General features: G+C 44.7%; 1 protein-coding gene across 1 annotated transcript; it reads right to left on the bottom strand.

Moving 5' to 3' along the window:
• Positions 1 to 540: 540 nt before the first annotated feature.
• On the bottom strand, positions 541 to 19,402 carry LOC140120978 (calpain-8-like). Its single transcript, XM_072140065.1, has 21 exons — positions 18,964 to 19,402; positions 17,805 to 17,874; positions 16,761 to 16,879; positions 13,787 to 13,920; positions 13,465 to 13,630; positions 11,446 to 11,529; positions 11,273 to 11,358; positions 9,915 to 9,989; positions 9,623 to 9,780; positions 9,353 to 9,525; positions 7,895 to 7,906; positions 7,120 to 7,325; positions 6,332 to 6,368; positions 5,795 to 5,857; positions 4,889 to 4,946; positions 4,732 to 4,796; positions 3,827 to 3,895; positions 3,120 to 3,198; positions 2,365 to 2,481; positions 978 to 1,036; positions 541 to 891 (listed from the first exon to the last, which is right to left on the bottom strand). The coding sequence occupies exons 1-21, from the start codon at positions 19,198 to 19,200 to the stop codon at positions 868 to 870; spliced, it is 2,091 nt and encodes a 696-aa protein (XP_071996166.1). The 5' UTR covers positions 19,201 to 19,402; the 3' UTR covers positions 541 to 867.
• Between the last annotated feature and the right edge of the window lie 6,130 nt (positions 19,403 to 25,532).

The following is a 25,532-nucleotide window of genomic DNA, read 5'->3' as shown; positions in this document are numbered from 1 at the left end:
TGCTCAGCACTGAACAGGGTAAGGATCTGTCTCGTCATACAGTGTCTCCACCTTTAAGAGGATTTGGACTGAAAATCCACTCTGCAGTGACCAAACCTCTCATTAGTAGAAAGAATCAAAAGTCACATCTACTGATGAGCATGTTATGTGGACAGAGGAGAAGTGATGAAAGCAGGTTTTGGATCTGATGGGAGTCTGATGTTTGTCAACAAACTGGGGAAAGACTGAAACCAAAGTGTATAAAGTCAGTGAAACGGTGGTGGAGGAAGTGCATGGTTTGGGGAATGCTTTCTGTAGCAGGAGTTGGTTACAAATGTGTATCAGAAACATCTTCAACCACATGTGGTTCCTTCCATAAATTTATCAATCAACCAGCAATTCTGCATTTTAACCCCTTAATGACCACCCTATCTGCTTTTTACGACGGTCATTAAGGGTACTTCTTCTGACGCGACGCCTTTCTACGGCAGTGAAAATGGAAACTCATAAACAGAGAAAGGCCTGGTCCTGAAGGGGTTATATATATACAGGCACACAATACACATTGCATTGCATTTTAATTGAAATCTCATGGCCACATTACAAAAGACAAAGTGTTATCACAATAAATTCACATATAGCAATCATATTGTCCCCAACCCCCCCCCCCCCCCCCAAACCACAAAATCCTCATTAATATACATTACACATGATGGGGGGAGGAAGGGGGGGGGGGGACTCAGATATAGGATATAATAGTGTAGGATACACTATGCTCAGTGTGGATGGAGTAGTGCTCACACAGGACTAATACCAGGCCATGAAATCTATAGGATCAGTTCAGATGGAGGAGATTTTTGGATCCAAATCTTCATTTATTTTTCCCCATCAGATCAGTCCAACCAAGATCCACTGCGGAGAGATCAGAGGAGATCACATCAGAGGGACTTAGAAAGATCAACAGTGATTTATTCAGGGAATTTGCTTATGGGACTTACCTCAGATAATGATAAAGAGACTTTACCTTCTTTATCCATATCCAGAATGTTAAACATTTCTAAAGAGAACAGAAAATTTTTACAGTGACACATGGTAACAACATGAGCCACTCAATGCCAGTCTCCAGGATTTAGGATTCATAAGTAGGACTTGATGGATTGGATGCCTTTCTACTATGATTGAGATAGAAACCTACATTTTTGTGTTGCTGAGACAAGTCGCGGCTGGAAGAAGCTAACAAATACAGCCAGGTAGAAGAAAAGAGCTCCTCCGATCAAAGACCTCATTACCCCCATGTGGGCCTCCAACCCCCATCTGTGGACGTCGGGCCCTTATACCATCCTCATGAAGTTGGTTTCTAACCATTTTGCAGACACGTGCACATTTGTGGCTGCTGGAGGTTATTTTGCAGGGCTCTGGCAGTGCTCCTCCTGTTCCTCCTTGCACAAAGGCAGAGGTAGCGGTCCTGCTGCTGAGTTGTTGCCCTCCTACGGCCCTCTCCACGTCTCCTGGCCTATCTCCTGGTAGCGTCTGTGAACACTATGCTGGGAGACACAGCAAACCTTCTGGCTACAGCTCCTGGATGGGTTGCCAATGCGTTGTAGGGTGGTCATACAGGCAGGTGGAGGCCACATACACACAATACTGAACCTCATCAGGAGCCTGCCAAGCTGTTGTATGGAGGTCATACAGGCACGACGTGGAGGCCACACACAATAAGGAGCCTCATTTTTGTCGTTTTGTTGGCAACACATTCAACTTTGTACTGAACAAAGTATTCAATGACAATAATTCATTTGTTCAGATCTAGGATGTGTTGAGTATTCAGTGTATTTTGGTTCTGTATCATCTCTATGCAGTAAGTTTAGTTCGCTGCTGTATCTATGTAGTAAGATTGGTTTTTGTCCTGTCCCCATGTAATACATTTAGTTATGTTATAGTTTCTATGTAACACTTTGGGGGTCATTTACTAAGGGCCCGATTCGCGTTTTCCCGGCATGTTACCCGAATATTTCCGATTTGCGCTGATTTTCCCTGAATTGCCCCGGGATTTTGCCGCACGCGATCGGATTGTGGCGCATCGGCGCTGGCATGCACGCGACGGAAATCGGGGAGCGTGGCCGAACGAAAACCCGACGGATTCGGAAAAACCGCCGCATTTTAAAAAAAAAAAAAAAAAAAGTGTTGCGAGACTTGCACTTACCTTCACTAGGAATAGGCCGGTGAACTTCAGTGCATTTCGGCGGACCCGAATCCACCGCAGAGAACGCGCCGCTGGATCGCAAATGGACCGGGTAAGTAAATCTGCCCCTATATGTTTTGTGAGTTGGTGAAATGTGTCAACTAAAGCCCCTTCAAAATTTAGAGACTGTCCTCACGACTCACTGAAAAGGGTCTCCAACTGTATCATACATGCGATGAAATCCTCGAAGTTAATAGTCAGGTTACCAGAGACGTATCTGCGGACAATGACATCTTGAATCTGGTTATTGAGGCCAAAACCTGAAAAGTAAAACAAGGTAAATCGTCAATGTATCTGCAGCTCCAGTACAATCATTGGAACATTGTTATCTTTTATTACATTATTGGGAATTACTCATTTAGTTCTCAAATCCAGACCAATGGGATCTTCTGGCAACTAAAGTTTGAGACATTCCCTCCCTCTCCCTCCCCAACATAGACCATTGCAGGACACGACTTCCAATAGGTTTCCCCATGTTATCCATTGTTTGTCTTAAAAAAACATCTGCAATTTTATTATATTTTTTTGTTAATGATCTATAATTTCCATATCTCTGCTTGCGGGCATTGAACAGTACATCTATTTGACCACTAGATGTAAATGATTAGGATTGTGATTCACAGACACCAAGTAGAGATATTGAAATTGTGAACACAAAAAAAATTAGTAAAACTTGTCCCGGTTCTACGGCCTCATTCATGTAATCGGTTCAGATTTTATATTAAAAGCAGAGCTTTAGACTATGAGCAGGAATCGGATGGAATAGGGGCTAGACAGGAGGGGTTTCAGATTTAGTGGGCGGAGCTCACATGTCATGCTCCGCCTCCTATTACTAACTGTTGCTCTGTAGATAGTAATCACACAGCTAGAACCATCACACACTCATCGGTTCGGTCACCTGCTTTGTGTAGGGCGTTTCGCATTTCATGGGAATCGATGTTTCCGGAGACGTTGGTGTCGACTTCCAGGAAGATTTTCTGTAGAGAACATCACAGAGTAACTACAGTTACTACAAGAACTCATCCCTATACACATGGTTACCACAGTAGTAATGTCACAGTCAGCCTGGGTGGACCCGCTCTACTACTGAACTGGTTTGTCTTAGAGATCCTCCCCCAGGGACCCTCTTGCTCAGGAACCTTCCCAAAGGGGTAAGGAACCTCAAATACACCCTGGTTACATAGGATTGGTTGGTGAAATTGGAGTCGCTTTAAGAGGCAGCGACTTCTACAAACCAATCACCGTTGATATTAGGATAATAATTAGAGACAGATCGTCACGTCCTGTGTTCCCATTTCCTAAGCTTTAGCACTACATATAATAACGGAGCGGGGAGCATAGTAAATGACTGTTTCAGAAACAAAGCAACATTTGTTTAGATATTGTATCAGTGCATATGGATATTATATACAGAGAGTCTTCTGCTCAGGACTTCCTTTATATATCAGATTGTTCAGCTGCTAAGTAAGAGCTCAGCTGAGCAGTGACATGCTTGCCTATTTGGAATAGTTTGACAGAAGCAGCTCCCATAGCACATATGTTATAGTCAGCATTTAATAACCAAGATGTCAGTCAATACTTATATCACCCAGAGTGTAAAAATACCATGTAATTCTCCAGCTTCTTCCAGAGAATATTAAATTCTTCATTGCTCAGTGTCCCGGTATTGTCCTCCTGTGATGGGGAGGTTAAGGATGTTCCATTTTAAGGCTACTTCAGTCACAGACACTAAGAAACAAACTTTTCTAGAAGTCAAACTTTTATGGAACTTCTGGTTGGCTCAGAGTGATCACAAGATCTTATGATAGTCCTATATTTCAATAAATTGAGATTCCAATGTTCTTCAACTTATACATGTGCTAAGTCTTTGATAGAGTTGATGTCAACTTTAAAATTCTGCCCCAGTTGATTTAATAGAAGAACGCTGAGTGCAACATAATGAGGCAGATTTACTTACCCGGTCCATTCGCAATCCACCAGGTGGCGCTGCTGCGCTGAAGTTCCCCGCGGCCTGCCGAAATGCACTCAAGTTCACTGGCCTATTCCTAGTGAAGGTAAGTGCAAGTCTCGCGACACTTTTTTTTTTTTTAAATGCAGCGGTTTTTCCGAATTCGTCGGGTTTTCGTTCGGCCACGCCCCCCGATTTCCATCGTGTGCATGCCAGCGTCGATGCGCCACAATCCGATCGCATGCGCCAAAATCCCGGGGCAATCCAGGGGAAATCGGTGCAAATCAGAAATATTCAGGTAACACGTCGGGAAAACGTGAATCGGGCCCTTAGTAAATGACCCCCAATGAGTGACAAAATTCTGTCTGCTGGCCACAACCACTAGGGGGAGCTCTGAGAGTGTGGATGTATACAGCTAGTAATGAACCCAATGGAAGCTGCATAAATCAGTGTGCAGTGATTGCCCCCGCTGCCTCTATGATTGATATACGACTTGTTCTAAAGGGAAGACAATAGTTTACTCTTCATTTACCAAATATCAGGGACATTTAGAAAAGGATACATCCAGGCAATTAATCATTTCTTTACAAGTTTTCAGACTGAATCCTTCTGACTTTATATCATCACCTGGAAACACAGGAAAGATAAAATAGATACAAGATATTTGAAAGTATATTAGATACATATTAGACAGGACATAGATAGCAGATAGATCTTACGTTTGGATAACATCTCATTTAGGACAACTCTCAGATCCTCCGCAGTGTATTCACCTTTCTAGAATAAAAATACAATAATCATAATATTTAATTTTGTAGTAATTATTGGTGTGAAATTTGTAAGGACACGGGAATAATTACTGATATGACGTCCATTAGAAATGGAATAAGCATAATTCATATCCAAATGGGTTGTTGTGCTGTGGACATGCACTAGGATTGTCCCTTTGGAGGGGACACAGGACAGAAGATTCCTGCTGGTCACATGTTCACATCACATGTCCTGCACCTGCCTGGGCAGGTCATGTGATCATCACTATGTTTGGCTGTAGTCGGTTGGTTGCAGTGTATCCAGTATGGCCGGTGTTGTGGTGAGACGTCATCTCATTGGCAGTTACACATCATTACTAGGGTAACAGAGCAAGACAGTCTGTTATATCATCACTGAGAGCAGAGCATAAGAGGGAGGCGCTGTTACTGGGAACTGAGCGATCATGGGAGTTGTAGTTGAAGGTCATCTTGGAGATAACTCCTCCTACTTTAGAAAGCCCATACATTTTTTTTTTTTTAAATCATTAAAGCAAAGTATTTAAACTCCAATTTGTGATTAAAAACATTGGAGTTTTGTTGTAGCCATTTATTTATAGCATTATGGGTTTTTGTATCAGACGTTCATATTCCCAAAATTCCCCCTCAATTTTATTCTGTTTCAAATCAGGACTCCCATTCTGCACATATTAGGGACACTGCACCCATAATGCACAGGAATGAGTTCTCCTCTAAGTTTATGGAGATGTTACAGCCAAGAATCACAGGACATCCGGCAAGGAACTTCGTACTACGGATCCCAATATGTGCCCGCATTATACCCATATGAAGGCCGCCCATACAGGACATATCACTTACCTCCTCATGTGATGACTCCGTTCCATTCTGAGTTTCTGAATCTGGATTTGCATTCAATGATGGCTGCAAGGGGTGAAAAAAATTTTTTAAAAAACACAAAAAGACTCCAATAGAAATAGACGGGGTATATGCAGATGTGAACCTAAACTCTCTGCTACCTGAGGAAAACAAAAGAATAGACCCCCCCTCCACCCCATCCAGTAGTAAAGAGACACTATTTTTTAAGTGTCAGGTCTTTCTTTGTAGCAGGTAACTGCACCCTTGATACCATCTCCCATCTTGCAGCCGCCTGAGGCAAGAGGCTCAACTTGTCTCATGACAGGTGCGTCCCTTGGTACAGGAAATGGGGCACACCCCTAATTATACATTATATGAACAGTATATGATAGGTGGGGGCTGGGATACAGATTCAGCATCAACCATCAGACCCCAGGGCCTCAATATTTTAATACACTTCTATTGGATCATTTTTCTTTCATCATTATAACTCTGGTAGTCATAGGGGGAGGGGGTGATAAATATAATTAGGAGTTTTACCTCATAAACCTCAGCAAACACCATGTTCCCGAGTTCTCTAAAAGACAAAAAAAAAAAATAAATGAAATAAATCTAAAATGCTATAAAATAAAAAATAACATACCGTATATATTCGAGTATAAGCCTAGTTTTTCAGCACACAAAAAATGTGCTGAAAACCCAAACTCGGCTTATACTTGAATAAAAAAAATATAGGCTTTACCAGGTTCTTGTGGTAAAATTAGGGGCCACGGCTTATACTTGGGTCAGCTTATACTCGAGTATATATGATAAAAATAAATAAAGCAAATAATATGCATTTTATACATGAAACACAGAGGGGCAGATTTACTTACCCGGTCCATTTGCAATCCAGCGGCGCATTCTCTGTGGTGGATTCGGGTCCGGCCGGGATTCACTAAGGCAGTTCCTCCGACGTCCACCATGTGGCGCTGCTGAGCTGAAGTCCGCCGAGGCCCGCCGAAATGCACTCAAGTTCACCGGACTATTCCTAGTGAAGGTAAGCGCGAGTCCCGCAACACTTTTTTTTTTTTTTTAAATGCGGCGGTTTTTCCGAATTCGCCGGGTTTTCGTTCGGCCACGCCCCCCGATTTCCGTCGCGTGCATGCCAGCGCCGATGTGCCACAATCCGATCGCGTGCGCCAAAATCCCGGGGCAATACAGGGAAAATCGTCGCAAATCAGAAATATTCGGGTAACACGTTGGGCCCTTAGTAAATGACCCCCAGAATCTCGTTCTCCTTGGCCTGTGGTCCCCAGGGACAAGCGTCATCATAGAGTCTTACTTACAAAGTTTTTGCTCGTTTCTCCGTAAATACTCGTAGACAGAAATCCGCCTCTTGAGAAGGATTAGTAGTCGAAGGGACAATCACGTAGTTTCCGGCCGGAAGTTGGAAACGTTTGGACGCGCCGCGCTCGGTTCTGAATTTGTCTGTACTATCAATGTCTTTGTTTGCCTTGAAAAACTTTTGCTGCAGTGGAACATTAGGCGGCGTCTTAAAAAGAGAAATAGGAGAATGCACATTGTTTATGTGGAAAGATTGATAGTATAAAGGGGTTGTAGAGGAGAATATTGTAATCGGTGGGAGTCCTGTGGTCAGTCCTTGAGAAGCAGCAGGTGGAGCCGGCAGAGGGGACAGGGGATAACAATCAAATTTGGTATAACCCTGACGAAGAGCCAAGTGTTAAAATCTAGCTACTTGCAGCCACCACTAGGGGGAGCCAAGGAGCTCAATGCACTAATGCTATACAACCCCTTGGGCAATCAAAAAGTTAAGCAATTGACCAAGATGAAAGGACACAGTGACTGTGAAGCTATAAATAAATGGTAAGTTTTTTTGGAATATATATTTTACATTGAACTCAATAGCAACACAGTATTCATTAAAGGGGTTGTCCCACCAATGTAACTTATCAGCTACTCTATGGACATAATAGAGATAGTAACAGCATAGTATAGTGCAGGATCACAAGTAATAGTCATATAGAAGCCATAACACGTCATTCAATAGTATAGGGTGAGGAGAGAGGAGCCTCCGGGGCGTCGGGTCTTCATTTCTCGTACCTCTTTGGGGGCCTGGAAGATAGAAAAGTTATAAGACTTCAGTTCAGTCTCCAGTAAATAAAAAACCAAGACCTGATATTGTTATATATACAATGTGTGGAGTAACACTACCACTATATGTATCATCCAACAGCCAGCACTATAGAAGGTGGACATGAGGGATAGAGATGGTCAGAAGGCTGGAGAGCACCACACGATGTCCTAAATGCACAGGTCATTGTGTGTCCTATGTGATTATATATTCTATACATTCTAAATTACAGAATAAAAATAAATCAATTACAGAATAATTTTAAAAGACACAGATCAAAATTAGAGACACTTTCAGATAACTGCAAGTTTTGGGTGTTAAAGAGGACCTGTCACCTATAAAAAAGGCACCTAGCCCATTTTTTAGCAGTGATAAAGTTTGCAGACACTGCCGCGAAGTACAATAGGAAGGCAGGAGTGAGCGCAAAGCATGAAGCTCAGCAGTCACCGCCGGCTTATGGAGTGAGGGGCGGTCCTGGGAAGAAGCTGTCGGATACTCACTGCCTCTAGTGACCAATCACATCTCAGTGCTCATATTAATGACCTGTGGCAAAACAGCAACCAATCAGGGCTCAGAGCTCATATTAATGACCTGTGGCAAAACAGCAACCAATCAGGGCTCAGAGCGCATATTAATGACCTGTGGCAAAACAGCAACCAATCACGGCTAAGCCTCCAATTGCCGCAGCAGCAGACAAAGGCTTCCGTATATGGTGGGTAATAGGTGGATTTTGGGAAGCGCAGGGTGAAAATTTTGGCTCAAAACCTATAACGTTCCCTGAGTCACAGAGAGCGACCGTGCAAAATTTGGTGATTGTAAACGTGACGGTGCAGATTCCTTTAGTGGACAAACATCCATACATGCCCCTCTTTATCCAAAAAATGCAATGAGGCAGCACTCCGCTCCAAGGAGCGCTGCCTCTGTATTTTTTGGATATCTGACCTTACAAACCCATGGATCGGGTTTGCTGGAGGCGTGCACCCACCATTGGACTTGATCCATTATTCTCGCTGTGCTGCTCCACAATCGGACTGTTTGCCCCCTTTATGTATTAGATAACACAATCCTAGTGACCCCTTACAAAAATCCATCAAATGTTCATCAATGGAGATAACATTATTTCTGAAAAAAGTGATCAGACATTGTTCTCTAATATTGATCAGAGATGGAACATGAACACATATCCATAGAACAAGTCATCAGTATCAGATCAGTGAAGGTCCAACATTTGGCAGTGTATTCCGGATACCACCAGCATCAACAAAGAAAATAGAGCCAGAAGAACAGCGCCCTTCTCAGCGTAGTGGCCACGCTGTGTTACTGCAGTAATAGATTTATTTAGCCAGATCAATATATGATCTTTTTACCATGTAATGTGAATAGGAGCCAACTTCTTGGCTACATTGTGTGTATGTAGATCTATGTACCTTGTATATAGAGAAGCTGATGGAAAATGATTCCCCTCCAACCTTCTTTCTTCTTTGTTCTTTCTGCATCAGGCTCACGATGACTGTACACAGCGGCGTCTTAGTGTCCCCCGGGTGGTCCACATCGGGTTCCTCTAGTGTGATCCAGAACTGAGGATTGGTCCAGAATGTTGCTGTTTTTGAAACAGAAAATTTACACATTTCACCAGGATTCTCCTCCTGCTTCTCAGTGGTTTATCTACAATTGGAAACCATCCAGGACGCGCTTACGGTGGTTCTTGCCGCCTCCAGCAGTGGATCCAGCGGTCCAGGAACCGGTGAATTCTGTCAGGCACCAGGTTAGATTTTCATTGCAGCAGATGTGATCCAGATTAAGGTGACAGATTGCCACTCGATAAAATTCAACCATAAAGGAGGATAATGGCATCCTAAGAAGGACATGATACTGCTATTCAGTAACCAACTATGCCCAACCACACCCCTGCCCACCCCGCTCCCATCACACCCATATCAGAATCTAATGACCCTTGTCCACCTGCTGCATCTCCCCCAATGTACTCACCAGGTTTCCCCGTCCTCACAATCAACTTTAAGATTGACTTTCATTTTTGGGTCCACTTCATCCCATTCTGGTGCCCTGCAGGAGGGGGAAAAAAAAAAAAAAAAAAATCGATAAAATACAAGTGATTACAGAAGTGGGCGTCCGCAAACAGATTGTGCCCTATAGTGTCAGTCCCCAGATACAAAAAGGTTGGGGGGGGGGGGGGGGGACACTGCCCTAGAGTGTAGATGTGGAGTCACTTTGTTGAACTGATGCAGACAAGTGACCTGTGATATGAAACACATGATCAGATAAAATGCTGAAATAGTTTACACACCTACATTTCCATACAAGATAATCATAATATGTATCTAATATAGGCCACACAAAAAAAGGGAAAAATAACTACATTTCTCTTAAAATTGTAAATAGGGGAATTCGTCTATACCCCTAGAGTCCCTAAGGGTTGTTCAGCAAAATATTGGACAGTAACTGACTGTACAAACTTCTCTGCTCCTCCTGCTCTATAACATGCTGCCTGGAGATAGGACACTGTACAATGTGCTCGGCTCCTCCTGCTCTATAACATGCTGCCTGCAGATAGGACACTATGTACAATCTGCTCAGCTCCTCCTGCTCTATAACATGCTGCCTGCAGATAGGACACTATGTACAATCTGCTCAGCTCCTCCTGCTCTATAACATGCTGTCTGCAGATAGGACACTATGTACAATCTGCTCAGCTCCTCCTGCTCTATAACATGCTGCCTGCAGATAGAACACCATGTACAATCTGCTCAGCTCCTCCTGCTCCATAACATACTGCCTGCAGATAGGACACTATGTACAATCTGCTCAGCTGCTCCTGCTCTATAACATGCTGCCTGCAGATAGGACACTATGTACAATCTGCTCAGTTCCTCCTGCTCTATAACATGCTGCCTGCAGATAGCACACTATGTACAATCTGCTCACCTCCTCCTGCTCTATAACATGCTTCCTGCAGATAGGACACTATGTACAATCTGCTCAGCTCCTCCTGATCTATAACATGCTGCCTGCAGATAGGACACTATGTACAATCTGCTCAGCTCCTCCTGCTCTATAACATGCTGCCTGCAGATAGGACACTATGTACAATATGCTCAGCTCCTCCTGCTCTATAACATGCTGCCTGCAGATAGGACACTATGTACAATCTTCTCAGGTCCTCCTGCTCTATAACATGCTGCCTGCAGATAGGACACTATGTACAATCTACTCAGCTCCTCCTGTTCTATAACATGCTGCCTGCAGATAGGACACTATGTACAATCTTCTCAGCTCCTCCTGCTCTATAATCTTCAGACGAGATTCCATATTAAAAAGGATCCACTTACTTATCACTCCAGGGTCCGTTCCACTCTTTATAACCCCATGGATTCCTCACCCTCATAAGTTGGATGTTGTGACTACGATAGGAGACCTGTTCATGACAATTAAGAATCCAAAAATTATTTGTGTTTGGTTCATTATAACCCAGTCCTATGTACAGTATATATATATATATTACCTCTTCTGCTCCGGTCACTGTATACCCATGATTCTTGACCATGTTGTTGCTGACAACAATCTCTCCTGTTCCAGTTTCAGATTTCTGTGAAAATATGAATATGTTCAGTAACTATGATCCAAATTCTGCTGGAGGTATATGGAGTATTGTTTCAGTACTGGGGTGTGGATGTACATGTGCAACACCCCTGCCAATGCAAGGGCAATTCTAGTGTTGTGAAATTAAATCCCTTTCCATGCATTTGGGTTTTGTCGATGAGCCTAATTAACTCACTGGGGGCCTCAAGTGCTGGATAATGGTAATGCAGCAGGTAATTCTCTGCCCGAGAAGAATATGCATTAATGTTGACCAATCAGAGGTAATGTTACTATTGTAATGCAAGTAGAGAGCTGGTTGGATAATGAGCTTGCCACTGTCACAGAAAACACTTGTAGGGACAAGTGTGTTCGGGGAAAGTCTCTTTGGGTAGAGTCTGTGGACCCTCTGGACCACCGCAGGAGATGATGATGGTACTATCCGCAACCTGGGACCGGAGTCTTCACCCTGTCTTACCGTGGAAGCAGCCACCTATCGTCTCCTCCATGAAACTACCTTACTGTGAAACGATATCCAACCAGCCATCCCTGTTACTGCTGTTATGTACCAATAAAAAGGACCAAGTTGAATGCTTTACAAACTTTGCCTCTGAGTGATCCCTGTGCCAGGCTGTTACCACCAAGGGCACCCCATTCACTATCATCAGGGATCCCTACACCAACATAGGGGTTGCCCCAGAGAGATACCTACCTCATCAGCCTCGCCCCCTATTTCTTGTGCCTTCACCTGCCAGCTAGTGGACGAGGCCTCCGTTCCCCAGTACCAAGCACCGTGACCACCGATGAGAGCTAGCCCGCACTTGAAAAAGGCTAGGCCCCAGTGGGGGATGTTGTACAGTCTCAGACATGACTCCTAGGATGGTTGTGTACGACAGTCCAATGGAAGTGAATGTGGAACATGGGGAAATCAGGACCCCCTCCCCTTTATGATGTTGATTGGAAAGCCAATACCCCACACGCCGGCTATTACTTACAGCCTTCAATGTTAGGCCCCTCCCACACTTGCGTTGCAGATCACGTCAGAATTTGGTCAGTGAAAAACGCACATTGTGCACCAGAGTTCAATCAGTTTTCAGTCAGAGTTTGTTCAGTGTCTCAGTTTTTCACACGCGTTTTCAATGCAATTTCAATGCGTTTTTCACGCGCGTTTTCTGCGCGTGAAAGGACTCAGGACTGAGCTCTATCTTTTCTATGGCAATTGATGCGTGAAAAACGCATTGCACTTGAAAGTGTCTCAGAGTGCAATGCGCTTTTGATGCATCTCCATAGACTTGTATGGTGCGTTTTTCACGCGCATGACTTGCAAAAGTAGAGCATGCCGAGATTTAAACGCGCGTAAAAAAAAAAAAAACGTGCGTGTGTGCGTGAAAAAAATGCAAGTCTGAAAAGACCCATTGGTTACAATGGGTCAGAGTGCAATGCAAGTTCTGCACGTCAAAAGCACGCGCAGAAAACGCGCGTGAAAAACGCAAGTGTGAAAGGGGCCTAACACCTGGAAATACGTTCTGTACCTTTTTACTGACCACGATTCTGAATGGCTTTTTCCCGGACCACCAGCCTTGACCCTAGACTACTCAAAAACCACCACCTGCTCTATCCTTGGCTTAATCCAGACTAGTCTTTGCCCCCTGGTGCTTCGCACACCCCTGATTCGGCCTTAGAGCCAACGAATAGAACCAGCATCATAGTGAAGACGAGATCCTGATTCAGGTTTAATACCCTCCAGGGTCACATAGGTCTACAACAAAGGGCATTGTCTGAGCCAAAAAGGTTAGATGGCGCAGTTGGGTTCAACCTCTGCTTTCCATTAACAGCAGCAGGTTATACGCCCCATGTAACCAGAACATCTGTACACCTCACAGGCCAGGCCTTACGGACCCTATATACAAGCGGTGGCTCCAATATATGACCCTTGAAGACTTACTGTGCTACATGTGACCATTGATCCCCTTTTCAAGGAGCTTTGGATGATTTGAAACAAATTCTGTGGAGCTTTATCAAAATAGTACAGTTCTCCAATCCCACCGGTGAAGTCCTCCAGAGCTTCTAGTGATATACCTCCCGAGAGAGCTTCATACGTCCCATTCAACCTGTGAGGACATTATTAAATGTAATAAATACCTCCTCCGATTTCTTTGGAAATAATCTCCTCTGGGGAACTAAGTGACCAGGCCATTATCGGCACATATGGTAGTCTCTCATTATTGGGTGGTCCCAGCCTTGGATCTGATCATGTGGTTACTCACTTGGCGTAGGCCTTCTCCAGCAGGGCGCTCCAGAACTCGTTCTCAGCTGTAGACTTGACAAACACCAGCTTCCCCTTCTTGGAGGGTAGACGATCATCCACCACGACATCCACCCACTCTCCGTACTGCCAGAACTGGGGGCGACAGGTTATAGGTCAACACAAAGGTGAAGGTGCTATTGTTACACCTGATGTATGAGTCATGGATCTTGTCACAGAGATCGATGTTTATCTTCTATGTTTTATTGTCACGGTAACAAGACTTTTCATGTTTGTACGTTTTGCTATGACTTGTTTGTAATCTACACCCAGTGTAGCACCTGCTCTCGTCTCTACTGTAATTCCATAACTTTGTCTCCTTGTTAGTGATAAGGTCCCCTAGGGGCACTTCCTTGGGTCCCAGCTCATATTAAAGGGGAGGCCTATGATGTAACGTGGCTTTAAGCCGGGGACTCACACTGGATAATGGAGATATGGTAAAACTCACAGATCCTCCTATTAGAACAAGGTTCTTTCAGACAGAAGTTGTGTACAATACAACTTAAAGGAGACATGGGAGAGCAGGCCAGGCCCTCTCCAGCCAATCACTATATGCCAAGCCGGTACAGGATTTAGTAAAGACCAACATGCCGGTCAGTACAATTTTGCATGATTGGGGCAGGGTCGAACTGGCCCACCGGAGGATCCTATGGTAGGCCAAGGTCCTAACCCAAAAACTAGACCTAAGAGGAACCGGCAACTCATTTTGGAGGCTACAGGGGTCTATTTCCTAGGGGTTGATGAAGGGAGAGCCCCAGTCCGACAATAATTGGGGGGTTGACTTACCAAAACCACCATCACAGACTCCACTTTCCCCACATCCACAGCCATCAGTGGTCCACTAAACATCCTGCTGCTCCTGAACGTTGACTGGAGCTCGATTAAGGTTCGTGAGGGTCTTAACTGTTGGACCTGCTAGCCAATAACTAGGTGGAGATAACCTGTATTTACTGATACATTTTCTAAATTTTTAGGCCATTCTGGTGAATTCAGTCATGTCTTAAAAAGAAGGTGGAGCTTGGTACAAACTTTTTTCAAAGGAAAAGGGGTGTCTACTCGGGTTTAAAGGAATCCTACCACTACAGATCTACCTATTAGTGTAGATCCAGTGGTAGGTGCATCTAACGTATATGTAAGGATAACCCATTTTAGGGCTAATCCTTTACTCCCCTCTATCTTTGCTAATATTTAATCAGGGTAATATGCAAATTTTCACTGCAGTTCACTGCAAAGGGGCCCACAAAGAATCTTTCGCCCAGGGGCCCACTGAAACCTGGAGCCGACCCTGGGTGCACTTCTCCATCCTATGATCTGCAGCTGCATCCCCCCTTTTCTAGGGTTGCATTTGAGATACACATCATGTACAATAATAGAAAATAGGAAAGGGGGGGGGGGGGGGAACTACAGAACGATGGAACTTTCCACCCCTAAGACATATTACAGGGCGTCACATACCCTTATGTAATTAGGATTTCACTGAAAAGGCAAAAGGTAGGGTAGACCCTCTAAATGGAACATTCTAGAAGACTGTACTGGATAGTTTCCTACTCTCTTTATAGAAATCAGACCATCGAGTCTTTGTAGGACGTCACTGAACATTCCTGACATTTAGACAATCACCCAAGTAGCTTCTCGTCTCGGCCTGTCCCAGTGCATGGACCCTCCTTTCACAATGACATCATCACTGTCATTCATGAAAAGCAGTTTTGTAACATTACAGAAATATTATATAGTGTAGAATGACAAGAGATTCCAATGTTAATGTAAAAAAAAAACCTAAATAATAAATACATTTTAAATATTCTTAAAAATATTTCTCGACGAACAATAAAATTCAATTCATTCCAAATCAACTAATTGAAACGAAGATCAAACAGTTGTGTCTAAATGTTACAGGGGAAAAGATCCACAAGCCCTGAATAGAGCTCCATTTTTTGGGGGAACAGTACCCAAAAATTTAATCTCATAAGCTGGGAAGAAAAAAAAAATAAGAATGGTGCAAAAAAATTGTGAATCCTAAAAACCAAAAAATGGAGCACATCCTGTACTTATTGGGGCAGATTTACTTACCCGGTCCATTCGCGATCCAGGATTCGGGTCCGGCCGGGATTCATTAAGGTAGTTCCTCCGCCGTCCACCAGGTGGCGCTGCTGGGCTGAAAAGCATCGGAACGCACTGGAGTTCACCGGCTCGGGCTGAGTGAAGGTAAGTGCAAGCTCCGCGACAGATTTTTTGTTTTAAATGCGGCGGTTTTTCCGAATCCGTCGGGTTTTCGTTCGGCCACGCCCCCCGATTTCCGCCGTGTGCATGCCGGCGTCGATGCGCCACAATCCGGTCGCGTGTGCCAAAAACCCGGGCCAATTCAGGAAAAATCGGCGCAAATCGGAAATATTCGGGTAACACGGGAAAACGCGAATCGGGCCCTTCGTAAATGACCCCCATTGGGTTACTAGAATATAAAGGGGTAACTATATCAGACGTGTCGGAGAGCAAAACTGCTCTAGTTGACTGTGGCAACCAATCAGAGTTCGGCTTCCGGCTGTGAGAAAATGCAAGCTGATCTCCGATTGGTTGTCATTGGCAGCTAGAACAGTTTTGCTCTTAGACCCTTCGATTTATCTCCCTCCTCTGGAGTCTATGGATGTTCACCCGGCCGCCTAAAACATAGAGGCTGGAGGATTCAACTGAAGTAGAACTGAAGGAGGATGCAGGCGGCCATGGGGGGTGAGCATATAAGAGATATCCAGAGGGGCTCTGGTGACACCCCCTTAGCCCTTCAGGTTCACTAGCATATTTTTGAAAAAATTTGGGAAAACAAGGCCATAAAGAAAAAGATGCAGGTCAAGCAACTTGTAAGCGAGGCTTGTTTACAGTTCAGTTTTCTGCTGGTAGAAGTATTTGGGGTCTAAATCAAGTCCTCCAGAACTTTGCATTACCTTAAAGTGAAAGATTCCGGCATAGTCCTTGTCAAAGCTCTGGTCCATGGGGACGACGCGGCAGAGACATTCTTCATTCATAGTCAGAGCCGCTATAGAACATAGAAACCAGCAGTCACCTGTACAAAACATAACCTGCTGTTACTGGGAAGTCAGAAGACAAGACTTTTAGAATCCGAGACTCTCCATATATTGACCACCTAAAAAAATGTGAGGTCTGGAGGAGTCCATGTATATCTTTATATGCAATCATATATGAATGGACAGGATGTTACATCATGGATTTGTGTTTACTTGTCAGCTTTACTGTATAGACTGGTGAAGGTGAGCAGAGCCATTTCAGGTCTAGATAAGGCAGGATAGTAACAGCCACAACTCCTGTCACTCCCTGGTATATGCAGGAGGGGGAGTTGTATGATGGTCTTACCAATTCCCGGGAGTCTCCCAGCACTACAGGAAATGATAGGAGGAGAGGTCAGACATGACTCATAGGAGCGATGACCCATCTTGGACAGATTGGTTCTGAAGCCATAGTAGATTTAGGAGGGAACGCTCAGTCATTAAAGTGCAGAACTAACCAGAAGCAATAGTATCCAAGAGGCCGGGGAAGAAACCCCTAACCCATTATATTTTGTGATCAGCCATAAAATGCACAACCTATACTGACATTACAGCAGGGAAGGGGATGCATCCAATATGGCCGCCCCTAAGGAAGGGTTAAAAACAACAAATTGTGAAAAGTTTTCACAAAACTTGAATTCTAAAAGGTAAAGTTTCAAGTTCATACAAACATATTCAAAGACTCACATGGATAGTGACGCACATCAGTCATTCAGCAACGTGGGGAGGGGGGGGGGTTAGTTAGTTAATTAGTTACTTAGTTTAGGCCAAATGTAACATTCCCAATAAAACTTTCACAAGGGCCATTGGAGAGAATATTGTTGGTGGAGACTCCCGCACCTCGTGTATACAATAAGACAAGTCGTAAAAAGTTGCGATGGGGGCAGGAAGGAACAGTAAACTATTAGTCATGTGACCACTTACCCAGAGACCCTTGCCGGACGTCTGCACGATGTGCCCCTTCATTAATAAATTGGGGGGTGAGATTTATCTCCTGTAAGACAAGGGCGGATACATTGTAACATTGAGAATTCATGAGTGACAATAGATCTTTTGTTACAGCAACTTGGCCAACATTTAGGTCGCGTCTCACCATTCAGACTGATGTTTCTAGGGACGGATCGAGCGGCTTGTACGTTGGTTGGTTGGGCACAGCTAATTTTGGGGGCTACTTTATGCAACATGGGGAACTAAGATGCCAGCCTCTATTTGCAGGAACATGACCAAATGTCAGAGAGTCCGACCTCTACTAGTCCTGGGAGGTTTGTCCACTTTTTAGTGGACCTCAGGAACCTCATGGAGGTATTGGGAAGGTTGGCAAGTTACACCCCTGTGGTCAATCCTACATCAACCTCATGGAAAGACTAATTGGACCTGGTGGCCTCAACCATGGGTGGTCTTCAGGACCATTAATGTAATTGTTTTCAGGAAGCCAACAAAAGCCCCTCGCAGGCACAAGGCAGCATCTAAATGGAGTACAGAATAGATGGAATAAGGGAGCACAATCTCACCAACCTCTGAGGGTGATGCCCAACGGCTGGTGAATCCCATGAAGAACCCGAGCAGTGACCTCCAACCTGGGGAACATCTACTATGTTTAGCATACTTGGACATCAGGAGGCTGCCAGGTTATGCTGGGAGTTGTAGTTCTACACTAACTGGATAGACGCAGGATAAAGAACACAACACCGAGACCAAAAATGTTTCCGTCTAGTCTGTAATCTGTGGCTTTCAAGACTTTGCAAAGCTACAACCCCCATAATAGCGGCCGCTGAAGTCTCCCGGGAGCTGGAGAGTTCTGCCCTGGAGCAGTTTTGATGAAGTTACATTTCCTTTTTATGACAGAAGTGACATTTTAAGCAAGAAATACACAGGAGCGGAGGATCAGAAGGATCGGAGGATCAGGGGATCAGAAGGATTGGAGGATCGGGGGATCAGAAGGACCTACAGGGTAGGTGAGGGCTTGATGGTCGGGGGCGAAGTCATCTTGGACCATTCTTGTCACACAGAATAGTTACAGTTTCCCCCAACAACAGAACAGAACCATATCTATGTATAAAGTATGTAGTAAAGGTTTCTCCACCTTGGGTCTCTTCCAGACGAGTCCTTTCACCTTCTCAGATTCGGGTCCCAGATCTTTTGTCCCTAGAGACGACTGAGCAGCAGGAAATGTTGGGTCCTCAAACAATGTCCCCGAGGCCAAGCACCGCGCCCTCAGCTCCTCAAAGTCTTGGTTCAAGTATTTTCTTGGGGTCTTATTGGCCCCAAGACCCAAAGCTGCGGCCTTGTTCCTGGCCACTATAGCGGCTGCACTGGCCATGGCGCTGTACTTGTATCTGCAGGAGCTGAAGGCTACAGCCTCTTATATAGTCAGAGGACACAGCTGGAGGGGATCCTGAAGAGCCGGATTCCGGGTGTGTGTTTATGCCTGTCACTAAACACATCACTTACCTGCAAGACATAAAGAGAGAAAAGTGTCCCTTACGGCTTCTCCCATAAATCAAGACTTCTGTAGAAGACGTCCTAAACATCCTGAATGCCTCCCGGCTGTGTAGTGACCTGTAATAGGAGCAACAACACATATTTTTTGGTAACATGAAGAAAAGCAGATACAATCACCTTTTAATTAATATGCAAATCAGCCTGCAAATGAATTAGGGGCGGGGTTAATTTGTCCAATTTGCATAAAGACAGGTGCAAGGGCTCCAGCTCTGGACTCCTTGTACCTGGTCCGCCCCCCTGTGCACTTACTGATCCATAGAGGGCGCGTTCACACGTTGCGTTTTGGTCGCGGTTTCATTGCGTTTGAAACGCATATACAACAGCTGATGAGAGGTGATTTGCCTAATTACATTACCGTTTACGTTTGTAAACGCAATGTTAACACATGCGTTAACAAAACGTATGCGTTGATGCGTTGTTAACGCATGCGTTAACATCGCGTTTACGAAGCGTTTTGTAAATGGAAATGTTAACAGTGATGTAATTAGGCAAATCACCTCTCTTCAGCTGTTGTATATGCGTTTCAAACGCAATGAAAACGCAGGTCAAAACGCAACGTGTGAACGCGCCCAGAAGATGATATTGTGTGAATCGCTGTGTTGGGCGCTGGTCACACACGTTTGATACGTCTCCTATTAAAGGGCCACAGACGTCTTGGTTTGGAGGGAGGACATGGGGTCTCATGGACTGTACAATCTCACATCGTACAGGGGAAAAAAACTAAGACCAATCAGAGTTTTGGCTTCCACCATGTGACCATATGTTTCCTCCCAACATCGAACATCCCAGGGAAAACATAAGGGCGCGTTCACACGTTGCGTTTTGGTCACGGTTTCATTGCGTTTGAAACGCATATACAACAGCTGATGAGAGGTGATTTGCCTAATTACATTACCGTTTACGATGCGTTTTGTAAACGGAAATGTTAACAGTGATGTAATTAGGCAAATCACCTCTCTTCAGCTGTTGTATATGCGTTTCAAACGCAATGAAAACGCAGGTCAAAACGCAACGTGTGAACGCACCCTAAGGGTGCTGCCACATGAGGCGTTTTGGTTGCGTTTTGAGGAGAGGTGATTTGCCTAATTACATCACTGTGTTTACAAAATGCAATGTAAAGGTGATATTTACACAAATGTTAATTTAAAAAAACGCACATGTTAACATTGTTAAAACACATGTTGACATCACGTTTACCATGCATTTTGTAAACACAAATGTTAACAGTAATGTAATTAGGCAAATCTGCTCTCCTCAGCTGTCGTATATGTGTATCAAACACAACCAAAACGCACCGTGTGACTGCAGCGCTGCCCCCATTCCATAGAAGTGAATAGAGGGGCGGCCATATGTGCACCATGTACAAAGGGGTCTCCGGGACCCTCGTACCTGTGACACCTGGGGGCGCATTCACACGTTGCGTTTTGACCGGCGTTTTCATTGCGTTTGAAACGAATATACAACAGCTGAGGAGAGGTGATTAACATGTCCGTTTACATATCCGTTTACAAAACGCATCATAAACGCGATGTTAACGTATGCGTTAACAACATGTTAACATGTGCGTTAACATTGTGTTTACAAACGGTAAACGGTAATGTAATTAGGCAAATCACCTCTCATCAGCTGTTGTATATGCATTTCAAACGCAATGAAAACGCGACCAAAACGCAACGTGTGAACGCGCCCTGGGGGTCTGACTACTGCCGTCCTGCTAGTCCTGTAAACACATCTACACAATCACAGTAATAAAAATATGAACACACTAAATATATTTTTATTATAATAATTTATTATCTTTAATTTTTTTTTTTATTTCACCTAAAAATACCAATTTTACCAAAATAAAATCCCGCTATTCGGTGATTATAAAATAAATATATAACTAGGAAACAAACAGGAATCACTTATTCTTTGACGTGAACTTTCAAGTTTTTATTGTTATCTCGGAGCCTCGTTTATTGGGAAGAGGCGTCGGAGCATCCGCAGAAGCGGCGCCTGGGGGTCTATGGGGGGTGGAGGGGTCGGGAGGAGAAGAACTGAGGGCAGTGATTATATAACTTCAAAGAAGATGATAAAGATAATGGAGGGGGGGGGGGGCGTCTTTACATAGAACGTGTCTTACGTGAATGTCCGGCTGCGGTCACACGTTGCGTTTGACGCGATGAGTTTTTCAACAGCTGAAGAGGAGATTTGCCTAGTCACATTGTTGTCAACTTAGCATTTACAAAACGCAAGCGTTAACGTAATGTTAAAGTGTGTGTTAACAAAGTGTTAACATATGCATTTTGCAATGTTAACAATCATGTCATTAGGCAAATCTCCTATTCAGCTGTTTAAAAAACTCATGCGTCAAACCCAAACAAAATGCAATGTGTGACCACAGACTTAGAATTTCCAGTACTGCCCCCCCCCTCCCATTGTACTTGTTAGGGCGCGTTCACACGTTCCGCTACTGTCGCGTTCATAACGTGACGCAAGCGCACAGGGGGCAGGAGTGTGCCCGTTCGCATATACGTTTCCAGTGGCCTGCCCCCTGTGCGCTAGCGTCGCGCTATGAACGCGACACTAGCGGAATGTGTGAACACGCCCTTAGGGTGCTTTCTTTGGTTGGTTGGTTACAATGGGAATCCATAGCTAAACAGAGGAGAGGAAGGTGGGAGGATGTTGTTGGGAGGGGTTACTAACACATGTACACTCCTGATCAGTAGCTGCTAGTGATGTGTTGTTCACAAACGAGCCGGCTCTTGTTCGTGAACGACGGGAGCCTGCTCCCCACAGTGAGCCGATGACTCCCTTAACCCCGCCCCTAACTGGATCACCACGCCCCCTTTAACCCAATACAATCGCGTTAAAAGTGGAGTGGTGTGCAATGACAGACTGGCCTGCGGCTCCCTATTATACATGTAATAAACAGCAAGAAGAGCCGGGTCTCTTCTTAGTGTGCAGAACCTAATGAGCCAGCTCGCTAAGAAGAGACGGAATTCCCATCACTAGTAGCTGCTTCCCAACAGCATGTAAAAAACTCTGGGTCCTGGAGAGATGTCACAAGCATGTGACTAATCACATGCTTCTGGTCATCCAATTACATACCAGGAATGGTATGTAGCAGAGCTGTTTGTGTTTGGATATAGTAGAAATGTGTATGTATGATGGTGTGAATGCACAAATAAAGCCAGAGCTCAGGCTGCCCATCAGATCCTGCACACACAGCACAATGTATGCAGGAAAACCTCTGAGCTGTCCTCTGCAGAGTAGAATTGCAGTATATATATATATATATATATGTATATATATATATATATATACATACATGCTGTGATGCTACCATATGCTCATCTTTATTCCTGTGTTTTATAGTGTAGTTGGACATGTTTTAATATATCACTTTCTTTGTGATGTAGCAGATAATTATATGATGCAAGGATCCAGTGCTCTGTGTCTCCCCTGCCTTTGCACTAGATCCCTGTACCAGCAGTAACACTGATTCTGTATCCTGATTGGCTGAGCTGTTTGTGCACATTCAAGTGAATACCCATCACTGCCCATAGCTGATGTCACATCCAGGAAGTCCCGCCCCCTCAGAGTGTTTTATAGATAGCCTCATATATCTATTAGCGCTATATCTCAGGATAGGAAGAAGCCAGCAGCATGATACAGGGATCATTGGAATTGTTGTAAAGGCTCCAGCTGCACTAACACTATTTTTTTTAGTAACTTTAAAGATAAGTTTTAAGTCTGTGCATGGGGCAAAACTACTGGGTTAAAAACGGACTAAAAGTTACCGCCCCTCCCCCCAGGCCGCGTTCACACAGGGTGATCCTAGACCCTTTTTAAAGGGACTGAAGATACTTGTTTTTATATATTTTGAATGTTTCCTGTGCGTTTGGCGGCTTTGAATCTGTTCACCTTCATTTCTAGAAGTGTCGGCAGCTGTGAAACTGATGCAAACGGACCAAGAACGCAACATGTGACAGCAACCTACGGCTGTGTTCACACGTTGCATTTTGGTTGCACTTACATTGTGTTTTGAAGCACACCACAGCAGCTGTAGTTCTGCAGCAACTGAGGTATGTATGATGAGGTTCTGCAGCAGCTGAGGTCTGTATGATGAGGTTCTGTAGCAGCCGAGGTGTGCGTTGTGAGGTTCTGCAGCAGCCTAAGTGTGTATGATGAGGTTCTGCAGCAGTTGAGGTGTGTATGATGAGAATCTGCAGCAACTGAGGTCTGAATGGTGAGGTTCTGCAGCAGCTGAGGTGTGTATGAAAAGGTTCTGCAGCGGCTGAGGTGTGTATGTGAGGTTCTGCAACAGCTGTGGTCTGTATGATGAGGTTCTGCAGCAGCTGAGGTGTTTATGATGAGGTTTTGCAGCAGCTGAGTTGTGTATGGTGAGGTTCTGCAGCAGCTGAGGTGTATGATGAGGTTCTGCAGCAGCTGAGGTGTGTATGATGAGGTTCTACAGCAACTGAGGTGTGCATTGTGAGGTTCTGCAGCAGCTGAGGTTTGTATAATAAGATTCTGCAGCAGCTGAGGTGTGTATGATGAGGTTCTGCAGCAGCTGAGGTTTGTATAATGAGATTATGCAGCAGCAGAGGTGTGTAGGAGGATGTTCTGCAGCAGCTGAGGTGTGTAGGATGAAGTTCTGCAGCAACTGAGGTGTGTATGCTAAGATTCTGCAGCAGCCAAGGTATGTAGGAGGAGGTTCTGCAGCAGCTGAGGTGTGTATGATGAGGTTCTGCAGCAGCTGAGGTTTGTATAATGAGATTACGCAGCAGCAGAGGTGTGTATGCTAAGATTCTGCAGCAGCTAAGGGTGAAGACACACGTGGCGTTTTTGTCTGTTTTTAATTGTGCAAATTCGGAAAACCGGACAAAAACTGACGTGTTTTCAAAAAACGCATGAGTTTTTTAAAAAACGGATGCGTTTTTTAACGCATGCGGTTTTTACGATCTGAAAACGCACTTAGTAAAAACGGCCCAAAAACGGCCTAAAAACGCCATGTGTGTCTTCACCCTCAGGTATGTAGGAGGAGGTTCTGCAGCAGCTGAGGTCTGTATGGTGAGGTCCAGTAGAAGCCGAAGTCTGTATGATGAGGTTCTGCAGCAGCTGAGATGTATGATGAGGTTCTGCAGCAGCTGAGATGTATGATGAGGTTCTGCAGCTGCTGAGGTGTGTATGATGAGATTCTGCAGCAGCTGAGGTGTGTATGATGAGATTCTGCAGCAGCTGAGGTCTGTATGGTGAGGTTCTGCAGCAGCTGAGGTGTGTATTATGAGGTTCTGCAGCAGCTGAGTTGTGTATGGTGAGGTTCTGCAGCAGCTGAGGTGTATGATGAGGTTCTGTAGCAGCTGAGGTTTGTATAATGAGGTTCTGCAGCAGCTGAGGTTTGTATAATGAGGTTCTGCAGCAGCTGAGGTGTGTATGATGAGGTTCTGCAGCAGCTGAGGTGTGTATCATGAGGTTCTGCAGCAGCTGAGGTGTGTATGATGAGATTCTGCAGCAGCTGTGGTCTGTATGGTGAGGTTTTGCAGCAGCTGAGGTGTGTATGGTGAGGTTCTGCAGCAGCTGTGGTCTGTATGGTGAGGTTCTGCAGCAGTTGAGGTGTGTATGATGAGGTTCTGCAGCAGCTGAGGTTTGTATAATGAGGTTCTGCAGCAGCTGAGGTTTGTATAATGAGGTTCTGCAGCAGCTGAGGTGTGTATGATGCGTTTCTTTTTTTGTTTGGGAACTTTGCTATTGTTGTTGTCACTGGAGCAAGAACTTTCCAGCTGAACTTTGCTTTCACAGCTGTAAGCAATGACACCAAGTCTACAGCGGCTGCAGCTCGGGGAAGTGTCCAGCAGAGGGCGCAATGAGCTGCAACGTCTTCTGATCTAATTACTTGCAGTTTGTTCTTATATCCAGCAGAGGGCGCCCGTTTGCGTTGTTTTCATGCTCAGGCTTTGACTGTAGTTTCTCATATCTCCCAGCAGATGGTGCAGTGTTCTATCTGATCCTGCAGTTGCGCAGCTTGTCCAGCAGAGGGCGCCCGTTTGCGTGGTTTCCAGTCTCAAGCTGTTGCTGCAGTTCCTCATATCTCCCAGCAGATGGTGCAGTGTTCTATCTGATCCTGCAGTTGCGCAGCTTGTCCAGCAGAGGGCGTCGCAGCGG

The sequence above is a fragment of the Engystomops pustulosus genome, chromosome 3 (genome assembly GCF_040894005.1).
Source record: "Engystomops pustulosus chromosome 3, aEngPut4.maternal, whole genome shotgun sequence".
Taxonomy (NCBI): domain Eukaryota; kingdom Metazoa; phylum Chordata; class Amphibia; order Anura; family Leptodactylidae; genus Engystomops; species Engystomops pustulosus.
This window is presented reverse-complemented; position numbering and strand designations above follow the sequence as displayed.